This window comes from Stegostoma tigrinum, chromosome 3 (assembly GCF_030684315.1).
Source record: "Stegostoma tigrinum isolate sSteTig4 chromosome 3, sSteTig4.hap1, whole genome shotgun sequence".
In the NCBI taxonomy this organism is placed as follows: domain Eukaryota; kingdom Metazoa; phylum Chordata; class Chondrichthyes; order Orectolobiformes; family Stegostomatidae; genus Stegostoma; species Stegostoma tigrinum.
In genome coordinates this window covers 19406575-19433334 of record NC_081356.1, presented here as the reverse complement: position 1 = coordinate 19433334, position 26760 = coordinate 19406575, and the positions used below count along the sequence as shown (strand labels likewise).

At 41.2% G+C, this 26760-nt stretch overlaps 1 protein-coding gene across 1 annotated transcript in view; it reads right to left on the bottom strand.

The window, feature by feature from the left end:
* The window catches only part of LOC125450575 (trans-2,3-enoyl-CoA reductase-like), a 124290-nt gene that overhangs the window by 23245 nt on the left and 74285 nt on the right, over nucleotides 1–26760 (bottom strand). The window contains exons 4-7 of the mRNA XM_048526581.2: nucleotides 21761–21864; nucleotides 14781–14896; nucleotides 11295–11400; nucleotides 5932–6004 (exon numbers count right to left, since the gene is read on the bottom strand). Of these exons, the coding sequence (XP_048382538.1) occupies nucleotides 5932–6004; nucleotides 11295–11400; nucleotides 14781–14896; nucleotides 21761–21864 (399 nt within the window). The remainder of the gene's footprint in view (nucleotides 1–5931; nucleotides 6005–11294; nucleotides 11401–14780; nucleotides 14897–21760; nucleotides 21865–26760) is intronic.

Below are 26760 nucleotides of genomic sequence, written 5' to 3'. Positions count from 1 at the left end.
TCCAAGTTAGATTCTTTCTTTCCGATTAACCTGTGACCTTTTCACACTGGTTTGTAAAACCTCTGTTATCAGTTTTGCGACTCGTTTGACAATATTATGCTTATTTGTCAAGCTCATTTACATTTTCTTGTAATTTGTTTCAATCTTTCTCAGTATTGTTTACAATGGGTCAGCATAACTACTGGACTGAACCTACAGATGCCGTTAGTGAATGTTGAGATGTTTGTCACTGTCATACTTTAGGACCCATCAGAAGTCCTGACCAACTGCCTGGGAAGCTGAAGTTTCTGATGGGCTGCCAAGGACACTATGCGAGAATATCTCCAATACCGACCTTTGTGTAGGACACTGGGGCTAGAGTTATGAGAGAGACCCAGGTTCTTACCCTAGGTTACTCCACTTTTTAATTTCAGATGTACTCATGACCTCACTCTCCGCCATCTTCAGATTCACCTACCCACACACTCCTCATGCACTCAGGCATCTGCTCACCCAGTGTCACACTTAACTGATCCTCCACCTGCACGCACACTCACACCTTTACCAAATCACCCACCCACCCACAGACTTCTTCACCCATTGACCCATTCACTCATCTACAAACTGACTTCACTGAGGCACTTTAAGGCCTTTAAAAACTTAACCTGAGCGTGGTATCTGATGTTGTATAAAAGGAGAATAACCTCTGCAATATTCCACTTTGGGAGTGTTCCCAGGGGTTGTCTGTGATTTAGCATTGCAAGGACACAAAAAGTAAGGGTCTCAGATTTTTATTTTACAGTCAATGGACATATCTCCAGCACTAGAGATAGTAGGAACTGCTGACGCTGGAGAATCTGAGATAACGAGGTGTAGAGCTGGATGAACATAGCAGGCCAAGCAGCATGAGAGGAGCAGGAATGCTGATGTTTCAGGCCTAGACCCTTCTTCAGAAATGAAGAAGGAATTCAGAAATTCTGAAGAAGGGTCTAGGCCTGAAACATCAGCCTCCTTGCTCCTTTGATGCTGCTTGGCCTTCATCCAGCTCTACGCCTTGTTATCTCCAGCACTGTCACTTAGCAGGACATCTGACCATCAAATCCAATGTCTAAAGCTTTTTAAGAAACCATGAACAGCTGCACTTTCTAAACTGATGCCTGTGGCTCTACACTTTCCATCTTCTGCCAGTTTGAATAGCTACTGTCTAGGCTCTTCTTTGCTTTGCAGTTTGCAACCAGCTAGCTACTTATTCTGTTGCGTATCCCTGCAATGGTCTTATTCATTTTTCTATCACGTGGCTCCTTGTCAAAGGTCACTGGATAGCTAGATAAATTACATCTACACTAATAAGATTGATCAACAAAGCTTTCCTTTTGGAAATCTAGGCATGCAATTCATGACACATATATAATTTTTCTCTCCTATAGGACAGATTTCACTACTTTTGATTCACGGAGGCTCAGTGGTTAGTGCTGCTGCCTCACAGCACAAGGAATCTGGGTTTGATTCTGCCCTTGGGCGATTGTGTGGATTTTGCACATTCTCCCCATGTCTGCGTGGGTTTCCCACGGGTGCTGCAGGTTCTCCCCACAGTCCAAAGTTGTGCAGTTTAGGTGGATTGCGAAATTGCCCGAGGTATCCATGGATGTGTGGCCTAGGTGGGTTAGCCATGGGAAATGCAGGGTTACAGGAACAGGGTAGCGGGCTCGGTCTGTTTGGGATGCTCTTCAAAGGGATGGTGTAGACTCGATGGGCCGAATGGACTGCTTCCAAGCAGTAGAGATTCTATGGTACTCTGCTGACTGATTTAAAGCTCCCTTGTTATTTTCCATTCTTCTTCCTTGATGTACACGTATTGATAGCAACACACCTGTAGTCTGGCATGACACTTTTTTTTCGAAATAGATATAATGTGTGTCTTCTGGCATAGTGCATTAGATGAACTTGTGGTGTGCATTTTTGAATTTGACCATGTGAAAATGAAGTTTGAAGGCTAACTTCTGCAAATTAATTACTCTGCATGGACTCAGTGGGCAAAGTGACTTGCTTCCACACTGTAGTCATTCTGTGACAACTGCAATCCGTTACAAACTTTCCATTTTGTTCCTTCCTCCCTCCTGACCACCAGGTCCAAATCCTGCTCTTTTCTTGCCTCTGTATTTTCATAAAATCTTAGATTTGTTATTTAGTTCAATTCTGATGGAATGTCATTGACCTGAAGTGTAAACTCTACTTTTTTTTCTCTCTCCACAGACAATGTCTGATTTATCTATCTCTTTATTTACAGGTATTTCTGGTATAATGTGATAGTTGCATTCTTGTGTGGCTTCACGCTATAGAAAATCACCAGGGAAAATTGCATTACAGGGAAATTGCTCCAGATTTTTGCTATACTCTACAGTAGAAAATTTGTGTTATCCAAACAGTATCCACTATTCATCAATTTACATTAACGAAACACGCATTATCACAGATAACCTATACTGCACCACTAGTGAGGCCTTAAACTGAATGATTTGTCGTGCCTTTTCAGAGAGCAGCTAAGAGTCAACCACACTGCTCTGGTTCTCAGGTAAGTTACTGAACCCAGTAAAGGACAGAACGCTTCCTCCTGAGAAGGACTGCAGAGATCCGGATGGATTTTTACAATAATTTATGATAGTTTCATGACACAGATATTGAGGCTAGATTCCAATTTTCAGTTTTTATTCTACGAAATAGAAGCTGGATTGGCTGAAACTTTTTTTCACTGGAGCAGTAAACATTGCAAAGTGACCGCATAAAGGTTTATAAAATCATGACGGATTCTTGATAAGATGAATGGCAGGCATTCCACCACCCCCCAGGTCCCGGCAAGGATGGGGGATTTCAACACTAGCAAATTATCTTTAAGGTCAGAGGAGAAAGATTTTAAAAAGGCATTGGAGCAATTTTTTTTTAATACAGAGGGTGGTTTGCACACCTCCTGAGGAAGAAGTGGATGTGGGTGCAGTTACAATGTTTAAAAGATATTTATACCAGATAAAGATATTATGTAAAAGGTAAGTACATGAATAAATAAGATTTGGAGAGATATACGCCAAGCGCAGGCAGATGGTATTAGTTCAGTTTGGGATTATGATTGGCATGGACTGGTTGGACCAAACAGTCTGTTTCCATGCTGTATGACTCTATGAACCTAAATGACATTCCACCAGCTTCCATGGTGTCATTCCAAACCTTGATCTGTCCCCGAGAGTATAACAGGTATCCCACGATTATTTAATTCACTTTCTATTTACTTTTAGAAGCTGCACTAAATGCCTCCTATCTGGGTAGCACAAATTGTATCTGAGTCAATATTTTAGACAAAATGTCATGTGATGGTCCCCAGTTACATTTCCCACTTTCCCACATTTGCTTGGGTTTCCTGGTAACCAGATAGGCTTTTCTGCAGTTTTGAGAGGAGTTACATGTCAGGCCATTCGAGAACCCCAACAAAGTGTACTGAGGAAGTTGCCTGAAAGTAGAGGAAAGTATCTATTTAACTGCGGATTTCAGAAGGTTCCTCTTCGGTTAATTGTTACATGGGAAAAGTTAAAAGCTGAAAAAAAGAATGAAAGAACTGTGGATACTGTAAATCAGGATCAGAAAACAGATACTGTTGGAAAAGCTCAGCAGGTCCGGCAGCATGTGAAGAGAAAGCAGAGTTAACATTTCAGGGCCGGTGACCCTTCATCAGAACTGATGGTAGCTCGGAAAACTGGAATTTCATTTAGATGCTGAAAAACTAGTCTAACTCCTGATTTCTAATTTACCAGACACATCCCCAACACACCTCCCTAAGATATCTTATATTTGTTGAACTCTAATCTACACCCTACTCTCCTGGACCCAACTGAGTCTGGACTCTTGGCAGCATAGTGGCCAGAGTGACAGCAACATAAGCTCCGAGGCCTGGACTCTGGGTGACAGTTATTATTTGGAGTGAGATACCTACAGGCAGTAGGCCTGAAGCCTAGACTCTTAGTAGCAGCAGTGTCTGGAGCCTGGATGGTGGTGTCAGAGAGCAGCAGAATCAGTGTATCCTGAGGCAATTGCAGCATCATTGTCATTTCTGGAACAGGACTCCTTGAGGACTGGAACTTTTTCTACAGACCTTGCAGAAAACCTGAAGATGTGTTTGAGACCCATTATGATCAGAAGATGAACTGTCATTTAAGTAATTTCTTTTCAATCTTATTATAGCTCAAAATGGCTTGGATTGTGACAACAAAGTACATTTCACTAAATCTTCAAGATATATGTAACAATAAATTCATTCATTTATTCATTCATTGTCCTGTTCCCCCAGCAACAGAAACACTTCACTTTTGCTGTGACCTGACCTGCTGTACTTTGCACTGAGACCAAATAACCTTGTACTGCCATTGGACCTGTCACCTTGCTGTTGCCAGACTCAATACTGTATTCACTTCCCACCAAACCTGATACCCTCAAATCACCCAATCAGAACACAATATCTCTTAGATAATGGGAACTGCAGATGCTGGAGAATCCAAGATTACAAAGTGTGGAGCTGGATGAACACAGCAGACCAAGCAGCATTTCAGGAGCACAAAAGCTGATGTTTCGAGCTTAGACCCTCCATCAGAGAGGGATTGGGGAGAGGGTTCTGAAATAACTAGGGAGAGAGGGGGAGGCGGACCAAAGATGGATAGAGGGGAAGATAGGTAGAGAGGAGACAATAGGCGGGGAGGTGCGGAGGGGATAGGTCAGTCCGGGGAAGACGGACAGGTCAAGGAGGCGGGATGAGGTTAGTTGGTGGGAAATGGAGGTGCAGTTTGAGGTGGGAGGAGGGGATAGGTGAGAAGAATAACAAGTTAGGGAGGCGGGGATGAGCTGGGCTGGTTTTGGGATGCAGTGGGAGAAGGGGAGATTTTGAAGCTTGTGAAGTCCACACTGATGCCATTGGGCTGCAGGGTTCACAAGCGGAATATGAGTTGCTGTTCTTGCAACCTTCGGGTGGCATCATTGTGGCACTGCAGGAGGCCCATGGTGGGCATATTTCTTCCTTGGCATCCTTGCCAGCTGGTACTCTATTAACTCTACCACACTCACCATATGCACTTATCTTTTAACAGGAGCTGTCAAACTTGCTGACCCTAAAATGCTGAACACTTAATTCACAAAAAAGATCAACTACCACTATGAAAAGGAGATATGATTTGACTATCCCCAACTATTCCGCACTGTGAACCTGTTGGATTTAAGCTACACTCCATATTTCGAAAGGAGCTGTCGTCCAAATCTCTTGCTCAAACTGCATAGAATGGAAAAATGTAGGAAAAGTGAGGTAATCTCACTGAGATTGCTACTCATCAGAAAATATAATCCAATATCTGCATACTGCTGGACATGCTATACCACTGGATTTAGTCTCACAATAATACTTCCTTGTTCAAAACCTGTCAAATAATATTTCCATGTCTGCTAGATTCAGTTAACCATAGTTACCTATCTCACTATAGTTGATGGAACAGGCTAGCACTCAAAATACGAAATTCAAGACTTAAAGAAGCAACAAATAAGGTATATTCAAGAAGAAAAAACAGAAAGAAAGGCAAACAGACTCATGTTTCACATCATAGGGTATCCCAAAGCACTTTGCAACTAATCAATGATTGTCAAAAGGTGCTGAAAACAAAAAAAATGTGAGATCACATCTACAACAATTTGCTCCTACTTCAATGGGTAGCCACTCTTTAAGTTATCATCACAATCTTTATTTATTAATCATCAGTTACTACCAAATTAGTACTATTGAAAGCATCAGAGGCACATAGAAGAAACAAATCCTTTTTCTCATTGCATTACTTATTGAATAGGTTTTGAAAAGTCTAAACTAAAACCTAAATTTAGAAAACTTTTTTTGACAACTAAATTCTAAATCATGCAATAAACTCAACCTACTAGGAGGTGTATACAGAGGATGATTGATATAATAAGCCATCCACACGGTGAATCCCCAATAAAAGGCACATCCCTGGAAATAAATGAAAACAATAAACTTAAATAGCATTTATGGTTTTAAAATTGCATTGAAATAATGTGTCCTTTGAAAAAAACATTGTAATTTCAATTGGCAAAATAGCTGGTTTCTGAAAGCAGATATTTTTCATTCTTCCTTCAAATAACCATTTCAATATGGCAAAATTATTGATCAATGTATTTTGTGGGAAAATTAAATTAAACTTTCATTTCTGCATTTTCTGACCTGTCAATCAGGAGTTCTAACTTATCAGTTTATAGTTTAAAAAGTTTAAAATTCGGTATTATTCTTTGTAGAATCCCCATTTAGGTTTTTTTCAAAAGAAATTACATTTGGTTACATAACAACATCTAACTAATAGTTAGAACTCATGAAAAGAATAATATTCCATAGCTGTCAAGCAGTGTAGGAGAGCTATGAAACCTGGTTCATACATTTATGCATCACTCTCTCCTTTCGGCTTTGACAATTCTCTGTAGCTAGGGCCAAGTTAGTTTGCTGTAAGTGCGACTTTCTCTTTAAATGTTTCCCCTTTTCTGTTGATCAGCTTTGAACAAAACATAGCTCAAGAACAAATTAGATTTTTCAACCTCTTCTTTAGCTCTAGTCATCTTTCTAAAGGTGGTTCTCATATAACACGATAATTGTATTCTTGTGTGGCCTCACACTATTGAAAATTCTGCTAAAGAAAATTGCTATAGAAAATCATGTTATATTGAAATCACTATGGAAAATTGCTGTATGGCAGAGCGTATGCATTATCCAAACAGCATTCACTATTCATCAATTGCATTAACAGCAAATTTGTGTTAACAAAACACATGTTATAGCAGAACTACCTGTACCACAACACTGTCAATCACTTACTATATGAATATTTTAGTTTGCCAGTTGTTAATAGAAAATGCAGTCAATAAATTACATCTTTGTCAGGGTCTTCCTTACTGTTTAAATAACATCTATTGTTAGGTGCGTCACTTTTTTGGGAAGCCACATGCTGAGCACAAATATTGAGGTCTCATGAAGAATGCTGATATCTCATGTGGTTTCCTACACGAAGGCATTAATTTTTAGCAACCAAAACTCTGGGCAGGTTGTCCTGCCTGGGCAGATAAGAGATGTGGGTCACAGTCAGTCTAAAAATGGAAGAGAAGGCTTGGGACCCCAAATGGTCCATCTGCAGTTCCCATATCATACGTTCAAAAGGAAATAACTGTAAACATCATTGCTCATTCGTGAGACCACATCTGGATCACTGTGTACAATATTAGGCTTCTCGTTCAAGGATGGATGTTCGAGGTGGCAATGGGGCAGTAGTGCAGCATTTGGGTTCCTGGTTCAGGTCTCATCTGCTTTCTTTTTCTCTTTACTTTTGCTGTTTTTCTTTTCTCCTTATTTATCTTTAAAAGCCTTTTGTGGCGTCTTCAGCAGGGTGAGAGTTGGCCGAGCCTCCCAAACATGTACAGCGGCAGCAGCCACAGTGGCAGCTCCTCCCAGTGACCGGTGGCGGTAGCAAAGGTAATTGGATTTCTCTCTTCCTTTGTTTTCTTTCCCCACGGAAGGGAGTGGGTGTGGGCTCGGTTGGGACCGGACCCCCATGCAGCCCCAGAACCATGGCCGGCTATGGTTCTGGTGCTAATGTCGCAGAGGCTTCAGCATCAGGCCTGGAGGAGGCCGATGACCAGCAGCTGTGCCTGGAGGAGCATCAGAGAGTGTCCAGGAGGGATGGTACTGGGTTCGTTGACCCCATCTCAAAGCTGGCAGTCAGTGAGAGCCGAGGCAGACCACACCCAAGACCCCACAGCCTGTCACAGAGGCTGCGGCCAATGTTAAGCAGCAAAGGAGGAGGGGCAGAGAGTAACAAGATGATGAGGGAATGTTGAACTCTATTGCAATAAAATCTTGACTTACGTTCAGCGTTGCAAGATACCGCTGGAGCATGTCAACTTTTTGCATTTTGTACATGAACAAACACTCTCCATTGTATTTTACAGACATGTGACAATAAATCTAAATCTAAATGTGCTGGAAGCATTTCCGAGAAAGTTAGCAGATTGATATCTGGAATGGTCCAGTTGTCTTATGAGGGAGGTTTGGGCACACGGGATTTCAAAGACTAAGAGGTGACTGAACTGAAACATGAATCCTGAGGGGTCTTGATAGGGTAGATGTAGAGCGGTATTGCCATTGTAGGTAGATTGTCAACAAGTGTTCACTGTTTCAAAATAATAGTTTGCCCATTTAAAATAGAAATGAGGATTTTTTCAAATCTTTCTCCATCATGTTTTTAAAACTCTCTTCCTCAAAAGGCAGTGGAAGCAGAATCTTTCATTTAAGATGAGGTGGTTAGCTTCTGGATGAGCAAGGAGGTGAAAGGTTATCACAGTGGATAGGAATATAGAAGAATCAGATCAGTCATGATTCTACAGAATGGCAGCATGAGCTAGAAGGATCAAGTGACCTAGCCTTGTGCCTAATTTGTACATTATTTTGTTTGAAGACTTTTGAAAATATTTTAGCTGTTGAACAGAAGAGGAAAATAATCCAATTCACACAAAGTTTGGGACATGCAAACTCTTACCGGAACACAAGAACTATTATATAAAAGGAGGCATGGTTTGAATTCCACCAACTCCTGCATTAAGAGGGAACAGTTGGATTTCAGGTATATTCTCCAATTGGAAGTTCAGCTCAGAAAAATGGGAGCTCACTCCCAGCACACAATAAGTAGGAACAGACTGGGAATCCAACAGTGTGAATTGATTCAGAGATAATGGGAACTGCAGATGCTGGGGAATCTGAGATAACAAAGTGTGGAGCTGGATAAACACAGCAGGCCAAGCAGCATCTTAGGAGCACAAAAGCTGACGTTTCGGGTCTAGACGTTTCATCAGAAAAAGGGGGAGGGGGAGAGGTTCTGAAATAAATAGGGAGGGGGGGGAGGCGGACCGAAGATGGATCGAAGATGGATTGCAGTGGGAGAGAGATCCCCTGAGGCTTGTCCAGAGGGAGGAGGGTAACTTCTTCGAGTTAAGCACCCCTGGAATAGGCTTTGCAGTGAGGTTAAAATTGTATCAGAGATAGTGGGAACTGCAGATGTTGGGGAATCCGAGATAACGAAGTGTGGAGCTGGATGAACACAGCAGGCCAAGCAGCATCTTAGGAGAACAAAAGCTGACGTTTCAGGCCTAGACCCTTCATTGGAAAAGGGGGAGGGTTCTGAAATAAATAGGGAGAAAGGGGGAGGCGGAACGAAGATGGATAGAGGTTTTGGGCCAAAATGCTTTACTCAACTAATTAACTGCAGTGTAACTGTGAATGTCACCCCAAGATATATGCACACGTTATGTTTCATGCCCAGCTCATATGTATGTATCACACACAACTTTTAAGGCATGCCATAGCTATACAAAGCTCTGGTTAGGGTGCAACTGAAGTACACCAATATGTTCTGGACACCACACCTCATAAATTATACACTGGACTTGCCAGGACTAAACAGGTTAATTTATCACCAGGACTTCACCAGTTTCAAAATCTCCCCTTCCCCCACCGCATCCCTAAACCAGCCCAGTTCGTCCCCTCCCCCCACTGTACCACACAACCAGCCCAGCTCTTCCCCTCCCCCCACTGCATCCCAAAACCAGCCCAGCCTGTCTCTGCCTCCCTAACCAGTTCTTCCTCTCACCCATCCCTTCCTCCCACCCCAAGCCGCACCCCCATCTACCTACTAACCTCATCCCACCTCCTTGACCTGTCCGTCTTCCCTGGACTGACCTATCCCCTCCCTACCTCCCCACCGATACTCTCTCCACCTATCTTCTTTTCTCTTCATCTTCGGTCCGCCTCCCCCTCTCTCCCTATTTATTCCAGAACCCTCTCCCCATCCCCCTCTCTGATGAAGGGTCTAGGCCCGAAACGTCAGCTTTTGTGCTCCTGAGATGCTGCTTGGCCTGCTGTGTTCATCCAGCCTCACATTTTATTATCTAGGTTAACTTATCAGTTCTGGTTACATACACGGGATTTCTAATCCTGCCAATACTTCAATTATAAAAGGTGAAAAAGCTACTTAATTGAGGGATTAAAGATGATTAAACGATCTTTAAGGTAGATCAGGAGAAACCATTTACTGTATAAGGAGAAGCCAGAACAAGCTGGCATAACCTTAAAGATAGGGCGTGGTGTCAGAAAGCACATCCAGACATAAAGTGTGAAAGTTTGGTAAATCATTCCCGGGAAAATCGGTTGAAGGTAGATTAATTAAACAAAAATTTCCGACAGGCACCTGAATTTAAAAGGCTGAATGGCCGACTTCTGGTCGTGTGCTTTTTCACATTCCTGAATGCACTGACTCCTCTGAGCCCGGCATTTTTTAAACCCTCCCCAAGTTAAAATCCTTCTACTAATGGCCAATAAACCCTCTTACAAATTAAACAGATTTTATTCACCTGTTTCATTGTGTACACTTTCTAAAATAAAATATTGTGAAATATCAAATAAAGGAACAATAGTATAATATTTGGTGTCAAAAACTGACATGATTTTTCCCTAAATTCTATGTTTTAACCATTCTGAAATTTGGAGGTATATTAAGGATCTTAATTGGCTATGCAATAGGTTAATGTTTGATGGCTTCTTATCAATTCCAGTTCTCATCTCTACAGCGATGTTGTATCACAGATCATAATGTCTCTCACCCATATTTATTGCTTTATTTTTACTGAATTAGCATAAGTGCAGTTAAACCTGCAAACCTGAACTATTTGTGATATATATTACACCTTATGACTGTCATTTGGATTATAAATATGTCAGACTTTTATAACATAAAAAGGGCTTTAAACTGGTTGCTGTTCTTTATTAAAAAAAAACTAACATATATATGTAATAAAACAAAATGGCTATGCGAGGTAATACATCTCTCATTTCTTTTGAGAATAAACTAGATAAATCTTATGGGAAATAAAAAACAGATTACATGCCAGTCCAAGATCTGTATTATCCATTGTTCAGCATCAATGTTGTCCTTCATGACATTGGAACAGGTCTCTGAAAAACAAAAGTTAAAGCTCCACCACATACCATTCAGGTAAAGGCTTATTGAAACTACTTCATGATACCATTGGGTTTTAATCCAGTGTATGAGCTAAAACATTGAAGAAATGAGTAATGTTAGAAAACATTTGTGACTGCTCTCCAAAATCACTATGGTGGGGAAAATGAAGGAACAATATAGGAAATAAGTTTTGCCAGTGGCTGAGTACTGAGCTATGCTAATGCCTACCTTCAGCATCTTCTTCAGAGCTGTGTTTCCGTTCGTAAAGCTGTGCACAAACAGAGTTTCAAGGATTTGCTTGATGCAGTGAAGGGAGTGGCAAATGCAAGCTAAGCTTAAAGGCAAGGTGGAGGAAGAAAAAAATAGAGAAGTAATTTGGAAAGCTATACATTTGTCAAGATTTTTTGCATGTTGCTATTGATTAAGACTAAGTGTCCATTTCTTGTTGTTTGAGTTATTATTGATATTTGGGTTTCTATTCACTATTTTGGAATTTAGATGGTATATTTGATTCCAGAAATTGCTTTTTGTTGGCAAGCTAACAAATTCTGCAGAATCTTAAACTCCTTTGGAGCCAAAGGCATTAGTCATGACGAACACAGATGGCAATATAATGTCCCAAGCTAAAGCAGAGATCTTTATCTGTCATAAAAGGATCCCAGTGAAACACTGGAAAACTCTGATCATCCAATTTCCATCCTGCTCATTAGCACAGTTCATAACACACACATCTGTCCAACAAGCAGTCATTCTCGGAAGTGAAAGCCAGCCTGTGGCTTCATCATTGTAGTCCTGCCTCTGACAGGAACTGCAGTGCTAAAATCTGGCTCTGCACCATCCAACATGTGGGCTAGTGTCAAATGGGGATCCGCGTTGCTGATGTGTGTGGGAACTCGATCCCATTGGCTGTGGCACCTCAGAAAGATTTCCATTATATCAGTGATAATGGGAACTGCAGATGCTGGAGAATCCAAGTTAACAAAGTGTGGAGCTGGATGAACACAGCAGGCCAAGCAGCATCTCAGGAGCACAAAAGCTGACGTTTCGGGCCTAGACCCTTCATCAGAGAGGGGGATGGGGAGAGGGAACTGGAATAAATAGGGAGAGAGGGGAAGGCGGACCGAAGATGGAGAGAAAAGAAGATAGGTAGAGAGGACAGTATAGGTGAGGAGGTAGGGAGGGGATGGAGGTGCGGCTTGAGGTGGGAGGAAGGGATGGGTGAGAGGAAGAACAGGTTAGGGAAGCAGAGACAGGCTGGGCTGGTTGTGGGATGCAGTGGGGGGTGGGGATGAGCTGGGCTGGTTTTGTGATGCAGTGGGGGAGGAGGGGAAGAACTGGGCTGGTTTTGGGATGCAGTGGGGGAAGGGGAGATTTTGAAGCTTGTGAAGTCCACATTGATGCCATTGGGCTGCAGGGTTCCCAAGCGGAATATGAGTTGCTGTTCCTGCAACCTTCGGGTGGCATCATTGTGGCACTGCAGGAGGCCCATGATGGACATGTCATCTAAAGAATGGGAGGGTCAGTGGAAATGGTTCGCGACTGGGAGGTGCAGTTGTTTATTGCGAACAAAGCGGAGGTGTTCTTCAAAGCGGTCCCCAAGCTTCCGCTTGGTTTCCCCAATGTAGAGGAAGCCACACCGGGTACAATGGATACAGTATGCCACATTGGCAGATATGCAGGTGAACCTCTGCTTAATATGGAAAGTCATCTTGGGACTTGGGGTAGGGGTGAGGGAGGAGGTTTGGGGCCAAGTGTAGTATTTCCTGCGGTTGCAGGGGAAGGTGCCGGGTGTGGGGGGGGTTGGAGGGCAGTGTGGAGCGAACAAGGGAGTCACGGAGAGAGTGGTCTCGCCAGAAAGCAGACAATGGTGGGGATGGAAAAATGTCTTGGGTGGTGGGGTCGGATTTCGATGTATCTCTTCATGTGGTCAGGACGTACCACTGTTACGTACGCCTCCTGATTAGGGATGATGCGTTGTATCCGGAGGTTGGTGGGGTGGTGTGTGAGAACGAGGAGGATCCTCTTTGGGCGGTTGTGGCGGGGGCGGGGTATGAGGGATGTGTTGCGGGAAATGTGGGTGACACCTTCAAGGGTGTTCTCGACCACTGTGGCGGGAAAAGTTGAGGGAATAATTCTCTTCCATCTCCCGAGAGCTTGAATTGAAACTTCCATATTGACAGCAACCTATTTTATGGTCATGTTTACTGATACCATTTAAGATGCTGTGGGTAGATTCACTGTCACCAATCCTTCTTCTCGATATTCATCTGAGTTATTGATACCAAATGGATAAGAACATTTACACAAAATCTTCTGTGGAGGAGAAACGCTGTGTCAGAAAAGAATACGTGTATTACCTAGTGCTTACTCGTAAGTAAGATGGGCTGATGGGCCAAGGAATGGCAAATAGAGTTTGTTTCAGATAAATGAGAGGTGCTACTTTTTGGTAGGGTAAATCAGGGTGGGATGTATATACTTAATGGTAAGATCCTGGGGAGGGTTACCAAACAAAGAGACCTTGAAGTGCACATACATCATGCCATGAAAGTGGAGTCCCAGGTAGAGAGGATAGTGACGAGGGCATTTGGTATGATTGCCTTTATTGGTTAATGCATTGAGTGCAGGAGTTGGGAGGTTATGTTGCAGATATACAAAACATAGGTTAGGCCACTTCTGGAATATTGCATTCAGTTCTGGTCTCCCTTCTACAAGAAAGAAGTTGTGAAACTTGAAAGGTTTTTGCCAGGCTGGGAGGGTTTGAGCTATCAGGGGAGGCTGAATATGTTGGGTCTATTTTCCCCGGAGCATTGTAGGCTGAGGGGTGACCTAATAGAAGTTTATAAAATATGAAGGGTATGGGTAGTGTGAACAGCCACAATCTTTTCCCCGGTGTAGAGGAATCCAAAGCTAGTGGGTATAGGTTTAAGTTGAAAGGTGGGACTTTATCACGCAGAGAATGGTGCATCAATGGAATGAGCTGCCAGAAGAAGTGGTGGAGGCTGGTACAATTACACCATTTAAAAGACATATGGATGGGTACGTGAGTAGGAAGGGTTTGGAGGGGTGTGGATCAAACGCTGGCAAATGGAACTGGGTTAGTTTAGAATATCTGATTGGCATGGACAAGTTGGATTAAAGGATCTGTTTCCATGTTGTGTACATCTCTGTGACTATACGACTTTACACCTGAGTTACATGAGACCGTCTTGTGAGGTATCATGTTAAACTTAAGAATTAAGACTAGATTTCAGTGCGCTTTATTGTTTGGCTACATAGTACTTAGTGTTATACTTAGGACTCGTACTGAACCTCCAGCCTGGGACTGGTTAGCTCTACCTTGGAATGCCCCTGAGGGTGGAGCTAATCTTGAGATGTCAATTAACATTTTCACGCACTGAATGTCCTATACGACATATAGAAGCTATGTTGCTTCTGCATTAAAATGTTATAAAGTTTAATGTCTTTGGCTGCCTTGCACTTTTGAACTACAACTACACCAGAACATGTACCAGACCATATACGAATGGACTTACCAAGAAAACATGCACACAATTCTCTCTGCTGATGAAATGAGTAATTTTCGAGTGAGACATAGAAGATTAATCAGGCCCATAGACTTCACAAAATGATTAATTGAATCAAAGGCTGAAGTGTGAAAAAGAAGCATATCAGAAACCTCTATTGTGATAAAAGACAAAATAATAAGTTACTTACTGCACTACCAGGTGGCGACTGGAATGGTTTATGCCCTCGGTTTCATACAGATTTAGTATGCGGAAATAGAACAGCAGATAGATTAATAGACGCCCAGTGTATTCTGTTAGAAACACCTGAAAGAAGTGGTAATGCATTTCAGCTTTATTGGTGAAATTTCAGAAAATATCTGCTTAGAAAAATATTAATTGCATCAAACATTCCCTTACTTGACAGGCGAAAGTGAACCTGAACTGTGAGTTGGACTGAATCAATGCAATGCTATTACTTACTCCTTAAATTATGTGGTTCACAATTATTTTCCACTTACTGTGCCCAAGAGGCAGCATGTGAACCAACCAGCCTGTGAACTCTTTTGCTTTTGTATGCTTACTTTATCCAAAGGTGATTTGATTTATTTCAGGCACCTAGTTCCGGAGAACTGGAGCGTGGGTTGTCATCTTACTGGCATATGTGGATTTATCTGGAGATTAATCAGGGAAGGGATCCGATTTAGATCTATGACTAGTTAAAAGATTCAGTGTTTACTGTTTCATGGAAGAAGAAGCGTAACTTTGATGATTTTGTTTCTGGGTAGACAGTGTTCCACACCTCTGGTAAAATATTGGCGGTGGTCTATAACGCTCATCTGCACCTTTCAAGGCCTTTATATCTGCCTAGAATGATCCACAATTCTCCAGGTGAGTCCTAACCAGAGATAATGATGTTTCTGCATTATTTCTACAAGTAGTCCAAATATGTTTTTTAAAGCAACTGTTACCCTGCCACTTATCTGAAAGTCGCACCTTTAGGCTTTGTGTACATAGACACCAAGGTTTCTCTGGAATTTACACTTTGCAGAATGATTGCACATTGTCTTTCTATATTTGTGCTCCCAAAGTGCACAAGTAGATTCTAAGTTGCCCACATAAAAGTGGGGTTCCCAAAACTGGATGAATAGCCCTGCTATAGTTTCAGCAAATTGCATACAATCTTAATACCCCTTTGCTTTTTATGTTACATTCTTTACTGAATTGTCCTTATCTTCTTTCGAACATGGAAGCCCTGGGTCGATGGTTGCACTTTCTTTACTAATTAAGAATTCTTAGTATAATGCGCTCCATCAGAAATGATCCTATTGAGAGAAATGTTTTGTTATAATCAATTTCTAGGCTTTCCCCATTAAGATGTCATACTTAGGTAGAAATGAGTTAGAAGATAAGTGGATGATAAGTCTCTTCAATTATCTGTTGATTATAGTTATTAAAGAATTATTGAATCCTCCAACGATACCTTGTTCTATCTGTCTATCAGTAATTCTTTAGCTAACTGATAATTAAAGTAATATGATGCTCAATAATTGTTGGCAGCAACAGTTATAATAATAATATTAGTACACCTCATGGCAATAATTGAACAAAGATTCTCAAAGGTTTGAGTTTCTAATCTTGCACTTTGAATGGAAAAGGAAACTTTACCAAGGTCCAGAATGTCATGTGTTTCAGGATGCACACAGCTTCGCTATGAGATCCAAGTCTCACATGAGGACTAGATCCATAAAGACTTAAATTTTGCTAAGAAGAAGATTCATCACATTGTCCCCTATCTTCTAGTTGATGGAAATGTGGGTAATCAAGAAAGATATCCTCCTTACTTATGATGATATGCCATACCTGCTGTTATATTGCCTATGGTGCATGTACGAGCTGTACATGACACAAGTAAGCACTAAACATAAGACATGGTGAGTGCCGATTTTGGGGCAGTGGGGCATGGGAGTAGCAGGTGAATGTTGAATATGGACCTAATGATTGTTGGATAATAACTTGATGGGTACCATACAAGTGACTATGGTGGGGTGAGCACCTGCTGAACGCATGTCATTGAGATACCTTTCTACCAACAATCAATTGTGTCATGAAGCTTAAAGCTGGAGGGGACAATTAGATGCTATTAAGGCATAATTCTGGCATTGCAGCTTAGGGAATTTCAGGTATACTCTTTTGGCTCCTACTCCTGAACCTAGAATATTAATTTGTAATGGATACTTATCTTTGATCAACATTTTAATTTTATTATTATCAGCTTGAATGTGACGTTAATCAGGATTTAATCCCTACATTTTGCTTATTTCTATAAAACAAGACAGATGTAGCAGCCCTGGAGGGCTGTGAGAGAGCTCTGGTTTCCAGAAGAACAAGAAACATTGCCAAAAGGTCAAGTGTTTTTGACAAAATAGCACACATGTCATATTAAGTCCATCAATGCTGAATAGTTCAGAGGAACTAAAACAATAACCACAGCAGACAATGGCCCTGAAGGGCTTTCACTGTAAGAAGTAGACTTTAGGGCTCTGGATGATATGAAGCCGTCCTGTTTTGGGTGAAGAACAATATGTAAGATCTCATGAGTGCCTGTCAGCAACAAACAACAACACACCTACATTCCCATTAAACTCTGCTCTCAATGTCTTTGCCACTGGCTGTTTAAATGTACAAAATGAAGGCACCACATGAATCAGACAGTATAATATTCGTTGATGCATCACTGAGATGACAGATGGCCCATTCTGCTACTTGTCAGCATATATCACATTCATTTGCAGCATCAAACACAAGCTGTAGTGGCAAAGCTCAATGCACTAGTCACATAATATTGCCCAAACATAAGACCATATAAGAACATAGAACAGTATAGAACAGAACAGACCCTTCGGCCCACCGTGTCTGTGCTGACCATGATGCCATTCTCAACTAATCCCATCTGCCTGCATGTTGTCTCTGTATGCCCGGCCTATTCATGTGTCTCTCTGACTGCCTCTTAAATATTGCTGTTGTATCCGCTTCTACCACCTCCCCTGGCAGTGCATTCCAGGGAACTACCACCCACTGCGTAATAAAAAAAAACTTGCCTCCTTTAAACTGTTCCTTCTCACTTTAAATTTATGCCCCTAGTATTTAACACTTCCACCATGGGAAAGGGCTCTGACTATCCACCCTATCCATGCCTCCAATAATTTTGCATACTTCTATCAGGTTACCCTCAGCCTCTGGCAGACTAGCAAAGGCAACCTAACTTCTCATTGTAGCTAAAGCAATCCAATCTAGGCAACAACCTGTTGAACCTCTTTTGCACCCTCTCCAAGCCTCCACATTCTTCCTCTTGTGTGATGACCAGAAGTGCACACAATACTCCAAATGTGGCCTGCTTAAAATATTCATTGCAATCACATTAGTATTTGAACTATAGCAGAACGTGCCTCTTCATTGCATTAACAATGCAAATAATTACATGTTTACCATTCAAACCATATGTAATCATCATCAAAAGACTAAATGAAGCTTCAGAATTCTATCTGCTAAGGAATATGGATACCTGGTGATGTAACGGCATTGTCATTGGAATATACACTGGCTAATTTTTAGGGATATGGGTTTGAACTCCATCATGGCTGATGATAAAATTTGAATTTTGAAAAAATCCGGAATTGAAGAGAGGGTAGTCTAATGTTGACTATGAAATGTTTATCATAAAAGCCCATTTTGTACACTAATGCACTTTAAGGATGAAGAAAATCTGCCATCATTATCCAGCCTGGCCTATATGTGACTCCAATTCATTCACAATGAGGTTGACTCGTAACTGCCCTCTAAAATTGTCTAGTGAGTCATTAGTGGTATCAAACTGCTACAAAGCCAAATGAAAGGAATGAAATTGGAGAGTTCAAACAGTATGAAGCGAGGTATTGGAAAATACAATGGCACACAGAGAACTGTCAACCCTCTGAAGACCTAACATGGGGAGCTTTGTGGTGAAATTGGGAGAGCTGATCCACAGACTCCTCAAGCAACAGGCTGATGCAGAATGGAATTGCACTTTACAACAAAGTAGCACCACTATCCTCCCTGGGGAGGTTCTGTTTTGCCAGCAGGATAGAACAGAAGATGGCACAGTTGCATACAGTCAGGAGAAAGTTGCCTTTTGTGTATTCTGTATTGAGTCTTCAGTGCCATGATGTTACATGGCATCAGGTCAATCCTGGGCAAGGAGACCACTTGCTGATTACAATCTATTACTCCCATTCAGTTGATAAATCATTATTTCTACATGTTGGAAGATGCAGTTAAGGAGACAAGGGCACAGAATGTACACTATGTTTGGAACTTTAGTACTGATCATTAGGAGTGATTTGATTGCACCACGACTGACCAAGCTGATGAATATTAAGGGAAATGAATGGACTTGTGGTGGGTGATGACAGAACCAGCAAGAAGATAAAATGTTCCTGTCACTAATCTGTCTTACAGTTTCAATAGGCCTGACTACTGCACAATTCTTGTGGAGACAATATTCCATCTTTGCGTTGAGGATACCTTCAATCATGTTATGCTGAATGGAACAGATTTCAAAAGCAAAGTAGCAACTCAAGAATGGACATTCACCTGGAGGTTACCAGCAACAGCAGAATTGTACTCAACTGCAAACTGTAACTTCAGGCCCACTTTACCATTAATGTTTGGCCAGGGAAACAATTCTCGTTCTCAGGAGAATGCCAGGCTGCATGTCAGGCATGGTGCTAAGCAGACCTAAAAGTCAAGTGTCAACGTGATGCAGCTATAACACAGAGTTACCCAGCAGCAAATGTAGCATGTGACAGTCACAGCAAAGCCATTTCATAAGCAAGAGATTACACAAATCTCTGCAGCACTGACACGGCCAATGGTGAAATATAGTTAAATAACTCACTGGAGGATGATCTAACACATATCACCATGCTCAATGATGGGGGATCTCACTGTGCATTTCAAGAATCTTCAACCAGATGTATTGAGTGGATGATCCATTTTAGCATCCTCCTGAGATTCTCAGCATCAAGGTACCAGTCTTGACCCAATTTGATTCACTCCACACGATATCATGAAAAAGCGAAAGACAATGGATTTTGAAAATGCTGTGTACCCTGATAACATTCCAGCGGTAGTTCTGAAAGGGTTCTGCTCCAAAATTAGTTCTGCCCCATTAACTGAGACTTTGTGGTACAGTTACAACCCCGGCATCTACCTGCCAAGATGGAAAATTGCCCAAGTGTATCCTGCCCCAAAAAGAACACTGATACACAGTTTGGATTCTGCAATCTGAGTCTGGAAAACCCATATATATTTCCCAAATCTGACCAAAGCAATGCTTGCTTTTCAGGTGGTGTTCATCATGCTTTCATTTGAAGACCGAACACAACATTAGTTCTGGGAAATAAGAATTAACTGTTGCAGATATATTGGTTATTCTTCTGTAGAACTCATAGAAGCCACAGCCATAGACCTACATTGTGTCACAAGAATGCAATGTAGCAATGTGAATAACTAGTCTCCTAAGACATTAGGGACTTTCCCCTCTCGTCCACTGCAAATTCATCAGAGATATAGCAGAAACCTTACAATATAGTGTTTAAGGATTAGATAGAATTTCTTTTAATTTTTCTGAAATTTTCAAAGCTGGTGCTTATTACTGGAGAAACTGAAAATTCACCTCCAATGTTTCCAGCATTTGGCATTATCTGATGTTGCTAGAACAATAATTTGAAATGAGTTGCATCATGCTGCACGATGAAGTGTATCGCCATGAAAAGAAATACAAATATTCTTGTTAGGGAAGAGGTGTGACAAAAATCCAACATGATGAATGGGGCTTATTATATACTCAGCCCATTTTATTACACGAGAGTACCTTATGTGGGCAGGTTTGATGGGCATCAACGTACAAAGAAGGACAGGCTGAACTTTTATTCCCTGATGATTTTCACTGAATACTCAACTTTAGTATTTCAATGTTTCAATCATAATTCATCTAAAAATTATTTTGTACCTTTCAGAAAAATACTACACTTGATACTGGCAGGTATAGAGATTACAGTGTACTAAAGGTGAATGTCTATTAATTTATTTTTTCTCTCATGAATTAATTTTGAATGTTTCTAAAGTAACTTACAAAGTTTTATTCCCCTGACAGGCCAGAGAACTTTGTTTTCACCCCTTCCCAGGCAATGCATGGAACCTCATGGTGAATGGTCTCCCGAACTGATGCAGAACACACTATAGTTATATAGATCAGGCTAAATGGGATAGCTGACCCTTTCCCATTGACATGTTTGTATGTTTATATTGTGATAGGATGCATGTGTTGCATATCTTACAGTTCTGTCAACCATGAAGGTGAAGTGATGGCCGAGTGGTATTATCACTGGACCATTAATCCAGATAATGCTCTCAGGAACCAGGTTTGAATCCTGCCACAACAGATGATAGAATTTGAATTCAATAAAAATATGAAATTAAGAGTCTAAAAGTAACCATTGCTAAATGTTGGGGAAAAGCTCATCTGGTTCATTCATGTCATTTAAGGAAGAAAACTACTATCCTTAGCTGGTCTAACGCACAAAACAAATCTACAATCGCCAGCAACACACTTTTCCCATGAATGAATAAAAAAAAACTTCACCCCTAGACATGATGTGATAAATAATCCCAAGTCTTGAACTAAGGCTAAAACAACATTGGTCAGACATGTCTACATGCAGTCTCTCAATTAATTTTATGCATAATCTTAGATTCAAATAAAAGAATTCCACATTCTTGGTTTACCACTCCAGGATGTATGATTATGTCAATTGGAAGAATGTATACATTTCGGCTAAAAGTGGCTATTTCTTGCTGGATTTCTGGACCACATAATTCAAAAATATGACCTGACTATCGTGCAATGGGGCTAGATGGGAGAGAAACATCACACTTGGGAAAGCAAACCTAACTTGTATCAATTGGCATTTTCAGTACGGAAAGATGTTCTAGGTTCTCCTTTCGTGGTTCTGACTATTGTGATCTATGTTCTATAGTGTAGGGGGAGGGGCTTAGATTAGTTCACAGGTCGGCGCAACATCGAGGGCCAAAGGGCCTGTTCTGCGCTGTATTGCTCTATGTTCTATGTTCTATGCTATTGTGTCTTACCGTAATCCAGTTTATCTGTGTCCCCAGATCTCTGAAGTATAATGAAATGATGGAAGATGCTGCAATGTTCTTAACAACTTTGGTATCATTCAGGAGAGGACCAGCTGCAAACAGGCAAGACAAGAAACAACATTTGATTATCTCATCACTTCAGGAAAGACTGGGTGCAGGCTGAAACGGAATTGAAATCATTCCAATCAATACTAAAAGAAAAAAATAACTGCAAGATGCTGGATATCAGAAACAAAAGCAGAAATTGCTGGACAGGTTCAGCAGATCTTACAGTATCTGAAGAGAGGAAGCAGAGTTAATATTTCAGGTTCAGTGCTTCTTCAGAAGAGTCACTGGATATGAAATGCTAATTTTGCTTTCTCTCGTCAGATGCTGCTAAATATTGGAAGGATTTTGTTCATGCCACAGTTGTCTAATTTTAAGATACATTTTATGTAAAAGGCTAAACTAGCTTTTTAAAAATAAAAACTCAAACTATCCCTTCGGAAAACAGAACTTGCCAGGAAGGTTTCTGAGATAACATCAGAGAGAGATTTTTCAGCCCAAAAGACAAAAGGTGAAGATGGCAGTGGAATGGAGGACAAAAGCCTCAACAGGGCAGAAGATGCGACAGTAGGCCAAAGAGAGGTGACTCTTGTGGGGATGTGGATCCTTCTACGGACAACCAACATAGTAAATTTCATTGCACTACCCTACCATTGCTAAGGAGGAGATAATTATTTTCTTAACCATATGAATGTATGCTTGGTACCTTTGGATGATCCCTCTTTCAAGTATTTGCACTTTACAGGTCGGCAGTCAGCAAGAGAGGACACTAACATTACACGGCATGAAGGTAAAGTGAACTTTAAGTCTTCAGTCAGTTTATGATATTTGAGTTTAGGTTCTGAAGAAGAGGTACTGGACTAAAAATGTTAACTCTGCTTTTTATCCATTGATGTTGCCAGACCTACTAAGTTTCTCCAGCGATTTCTGCTGTTGTTGCAGATTTCCGGAAACTACAGTTCATTGTTTATTTTATGATAATTGAGTGCTGTGCAGTGTAGCCCTCTTATGACAGGTAGTAGGTTTGGGATGGAGTCCTAAAGTGTCTCTCTTTCAATGTCTGCTTAGTCTGCTAAGTTATCCTGAAGTGCAACTTCCCATAGTATACAACACATTCCCTAAAAGTGATAGATAGAATGAAACTTGGCCTCAAGAAATATGTAGAGTCAATAGTGATTCCGTACTCCCACTGACTAGTTGGGAGTAAATCCGGTTGATTTGTGTTGGGTAGGCCATACCCTATTCCCTGCACATTACTTACAATCTTGGCATTCATATTGAATTCTCTGGTTGCAGTCAACAAAGGTACAGTTCAATGGCACGGTGTGATGTCTAATGCTGTCTGCAGTCAAGGAGTCAGTGGCTTGTGAGAGATGCACACTGCTTGGCCATTACAACTTCTTTCATCCTTGAGATATCGAAAGAGGATGCTTATCTATCAAACAAGTACAATTTAACAAAGTCCGGTGGCTAAAATATGCAACAAATATTTTAACAGTGCAAGTGAATATATATTCACGAAAGTGAAAATTTATGATTCACTCCAGCTATTTATATACCCTCCAGTAATTTTTTTTCTTTTGCTGTCTTCTGCTTATTTAAGTCCAATTCTGCCTTTCATAACTGGGAGGACAGGAGCCTGCTCAGTTTTTGGACCTGCCAGATTGGAAGATATGTGCTATCATCCCTGGGAATCTTGAGACCTAATCAACTCAGGCTAGCTGAGCATTTCCTGCCCTGATGTAGTCTCACCCTTCTCAGCTAAAACCTCTATAGGCTTTCTAAAATCAGACAGTGGGAGATAGAGGAGCCAACAGCAATCTTCCTTCTAAACAGCAAGTATGCATTGGCTGTTTCAATATTCCATGTGCAGTGATTGGCGCTGGCATGCTGACTGCAGCATTGACTTGTACTTAACAGTGGTTACTATAGTGCATGGAATCAGATGCCTGCACAAACATTAAAAGAATTAGATCGAACTCTGGTCTGTGTGGCAGGGAAACCCTGCTCCCCTGAGATAAAGGAGCACCATCAGTGAGAGTACGGTCTCTAATTCCACCTCTTGCCTAGCACTGATGCTGGATACCAATGGCTAGAATGATGGAAGGCAGCTCTCTGTCTAGTGTGCTGTGTATAGATGTCCATATCAGTCAACAACCTTTCCATGGAGGCAGCCATGCACAGCTATACCAGAGCTTGCATGGAACTGATAATACTGGGGACTTCTCCATCCTTTGATCCAGCTTACTGAGTGCGTCTGACAAAATTGCCTGCTGTTTGTGTACCTGTCTAAACACTTTGATAATGTCATCAATGTCAAGACCATGTGGTTTGCTTGACAATGAGCAGACATTTAATCCCAAGTAGTCCTCTGAGTACCAGGGATTTTGGTTTTTCTATCTCGATCAGCTGCAGAGATGTGCCAGTGAGGCGCTTGCCACAGCAAGTTCCTGAGCTTAATCTAGAGAGTTTACCTTCCAAGGTGAATGTCTCTGAGCTAGTGGTGTGTGCAGGTAAAAAGCCTGAGTGGTTCATGCTCTTCAAGTTCTGTGGTTTCCTACTCAGAAGTGGAAGCAGAGCTGAGGATCTCCACATTGCAGCGCTTTGCTAGTTGTCATTAGTGCCTTCTTAAGGGAAGAGAGGAAACTGGCTGTGTCGGAAGATGTAAAAACTTGTGCACATTAAGAACGAGTTAGCGCTGGTGGTAATAGGAGAGCAATGCAGCCCAATGAGGTTTTAGTGAGTCGGTTGCCAATTAAAGTGTTCCTGTCTCCATGCGAGTGATTGTGCTGTTCTCTGGTTACTTCAATAATCTTCTCCTCACATAGAGTGAGGAACTAGATGTCCTCCACAGCCTCATCCAGCAGCACCTGCAACTGTCTGTTCACAAATCAAGATAGGACTTTTCTCTTCCTCTGGGGCCAGTCCAGAGAATGAGGCACCACTCCTGGCCTGCAGCAAGTGAGGTGGAGTTGACTTTTAAATATGGCATGAACACTATGAATTTTGCAAGGTCCAGGCAGTGCTGAGCACTTTTCACTGTCCATTTTATGATTCCAATTGCATCATCATCTTGATGTGTTCAAACTAACCTCAAAATACTCCAAATAGCTTAACCTCCATGATTGGGTTTGATGAGCCTTCTGGAACAGACTTGTCATCTGTGGTTTCTTCATGTCCAGTTTCATTTCTTATCAGTCTTAGAAAAGCAAACTGCCACAAAGACTCTAACTTTGTATCAAAGCATAACGTTTTAGATCTCTAGCATGCACAGTTCTTTGTTTTATTTTAATTACACAAACAAAATCATCTGAACTGAAATTCACATTTTTCATTAAAATTCATTGGTGGGATTTGTGTCAGAGATAATGGGAACTGTAGATGCTGGAGAATCCGAGATAACAAAGTATGGAGCTAGATGAACACACAGGCCAAGCAGCATCTTAGGAGCACAAAAGCTTACGTTTCGGGCCTAAAAGGGTCTAGGCCCGAAATGTCAGCTTTTGTGCTCCCAAGGTGCTGCTTGGCCTGCTGTGTTCATCCAGCTCCACACTTTGTTATAATTGGTGGAATTTACTTGTTTTCTGCTCATGTGGTTTGATTTTTTTTGGCTGGAGTGAGATTCATAGCATGCAGTTCGCCACGGCTCAGAGCAGTCTTTCTCACACAATTTTCAGGGTTTGTCTTTTGAATGATAGAGTGTCTGATTCTACAATCAAGTTTGAATTAGGAAATAGTCTAAGAAAGATCAATAACCTTGAACAGTTATAGCTTGGGTAGGATTTTAATTAGGATAGTATTATGATCTCATCCATAAAACATCTGTGCCTACTTTGGAAAGAAAATGCATAAATATTGTAGGGATTGACGAAATTACAGACAGACAAGTTGGTCAATTGTTGAAGAACACAATCTAAAGGAGGTGACAGCTTGCTGGGTTTGACTTTTAAATATTTATGACCAACGAGTGTAACGTATTTCTATCTAATCAAAGTAAAGACATTTATGCTTAATTTGGTTTTTGAGTATTTTAAAAATTATTTCTCATAATTCCCATATCTGAACAACTGATTATTAAAATTCATTAGATTTGTTAAGGAAAAGTTGTGCCTAACTAACTTGTTTCAATTGCTTAATGAGGTAATAGAAAGGGTTGCTGAGTGAAATGCTGTAAAGATCTACAAAGTGATAATCCAAAAAGCATCTGATGAAGTTTTATTTAATAGCTTTTGCAATAATGTTGAAACCCATGGATATGAACTTGGCTGAGTGACTGGAACAGAGGACAATGGTAAAAAATTGTGTTCTGGATTGGAAAAAGCTATTCTCTGAGGATCTCAGGGATTTTCTTTTCTACCTGAACTATTTTCTATATCTACCTTAATGATTAGACATCGGAGTATAGGGACCCCCTTTCATACTTTGCGGATGAAAGAAAAAAAAAGCAAGTGTCTCAAATTGCAAATACTGAGATTTCAAAAGAAAATACATAGACTGGTGGTGATAATGGGAACTGCAGATGCTGGAGAATCCAAGATAATAAAGTGTGATAATAAAATGTGAGGCTGGATGAACACAGCAGGCCAAGCAGCATCTCAGGAGCACAAAAGCTGACGTTTCGGGCCTAGACCCTTCATCAGAGACCCCCCCATCAGAGAAGGGGTCTCTGATGAAGGGTTTAGGGCCGAAACGTCAGCTTTTGTGCTCCTGAGATGCTGCTTGGCCTGCTGTATTCATCCAGCTTCACACTTTATTAACATAGACTGGTGGTATAGGTAACTCTGCAGAGCATGAAATTTAGAGCAATGAAGTGTGAAGTCTTACATTTTCATAAAAATGATCACATGCAAGACAGAGTAAAGGACATCATTTTAAAGGGGATGCAGTAACAGAGTATATATCATGGAAGGTTACAGGGTAGGTTAGAAGAGTAGGTGGAAAGT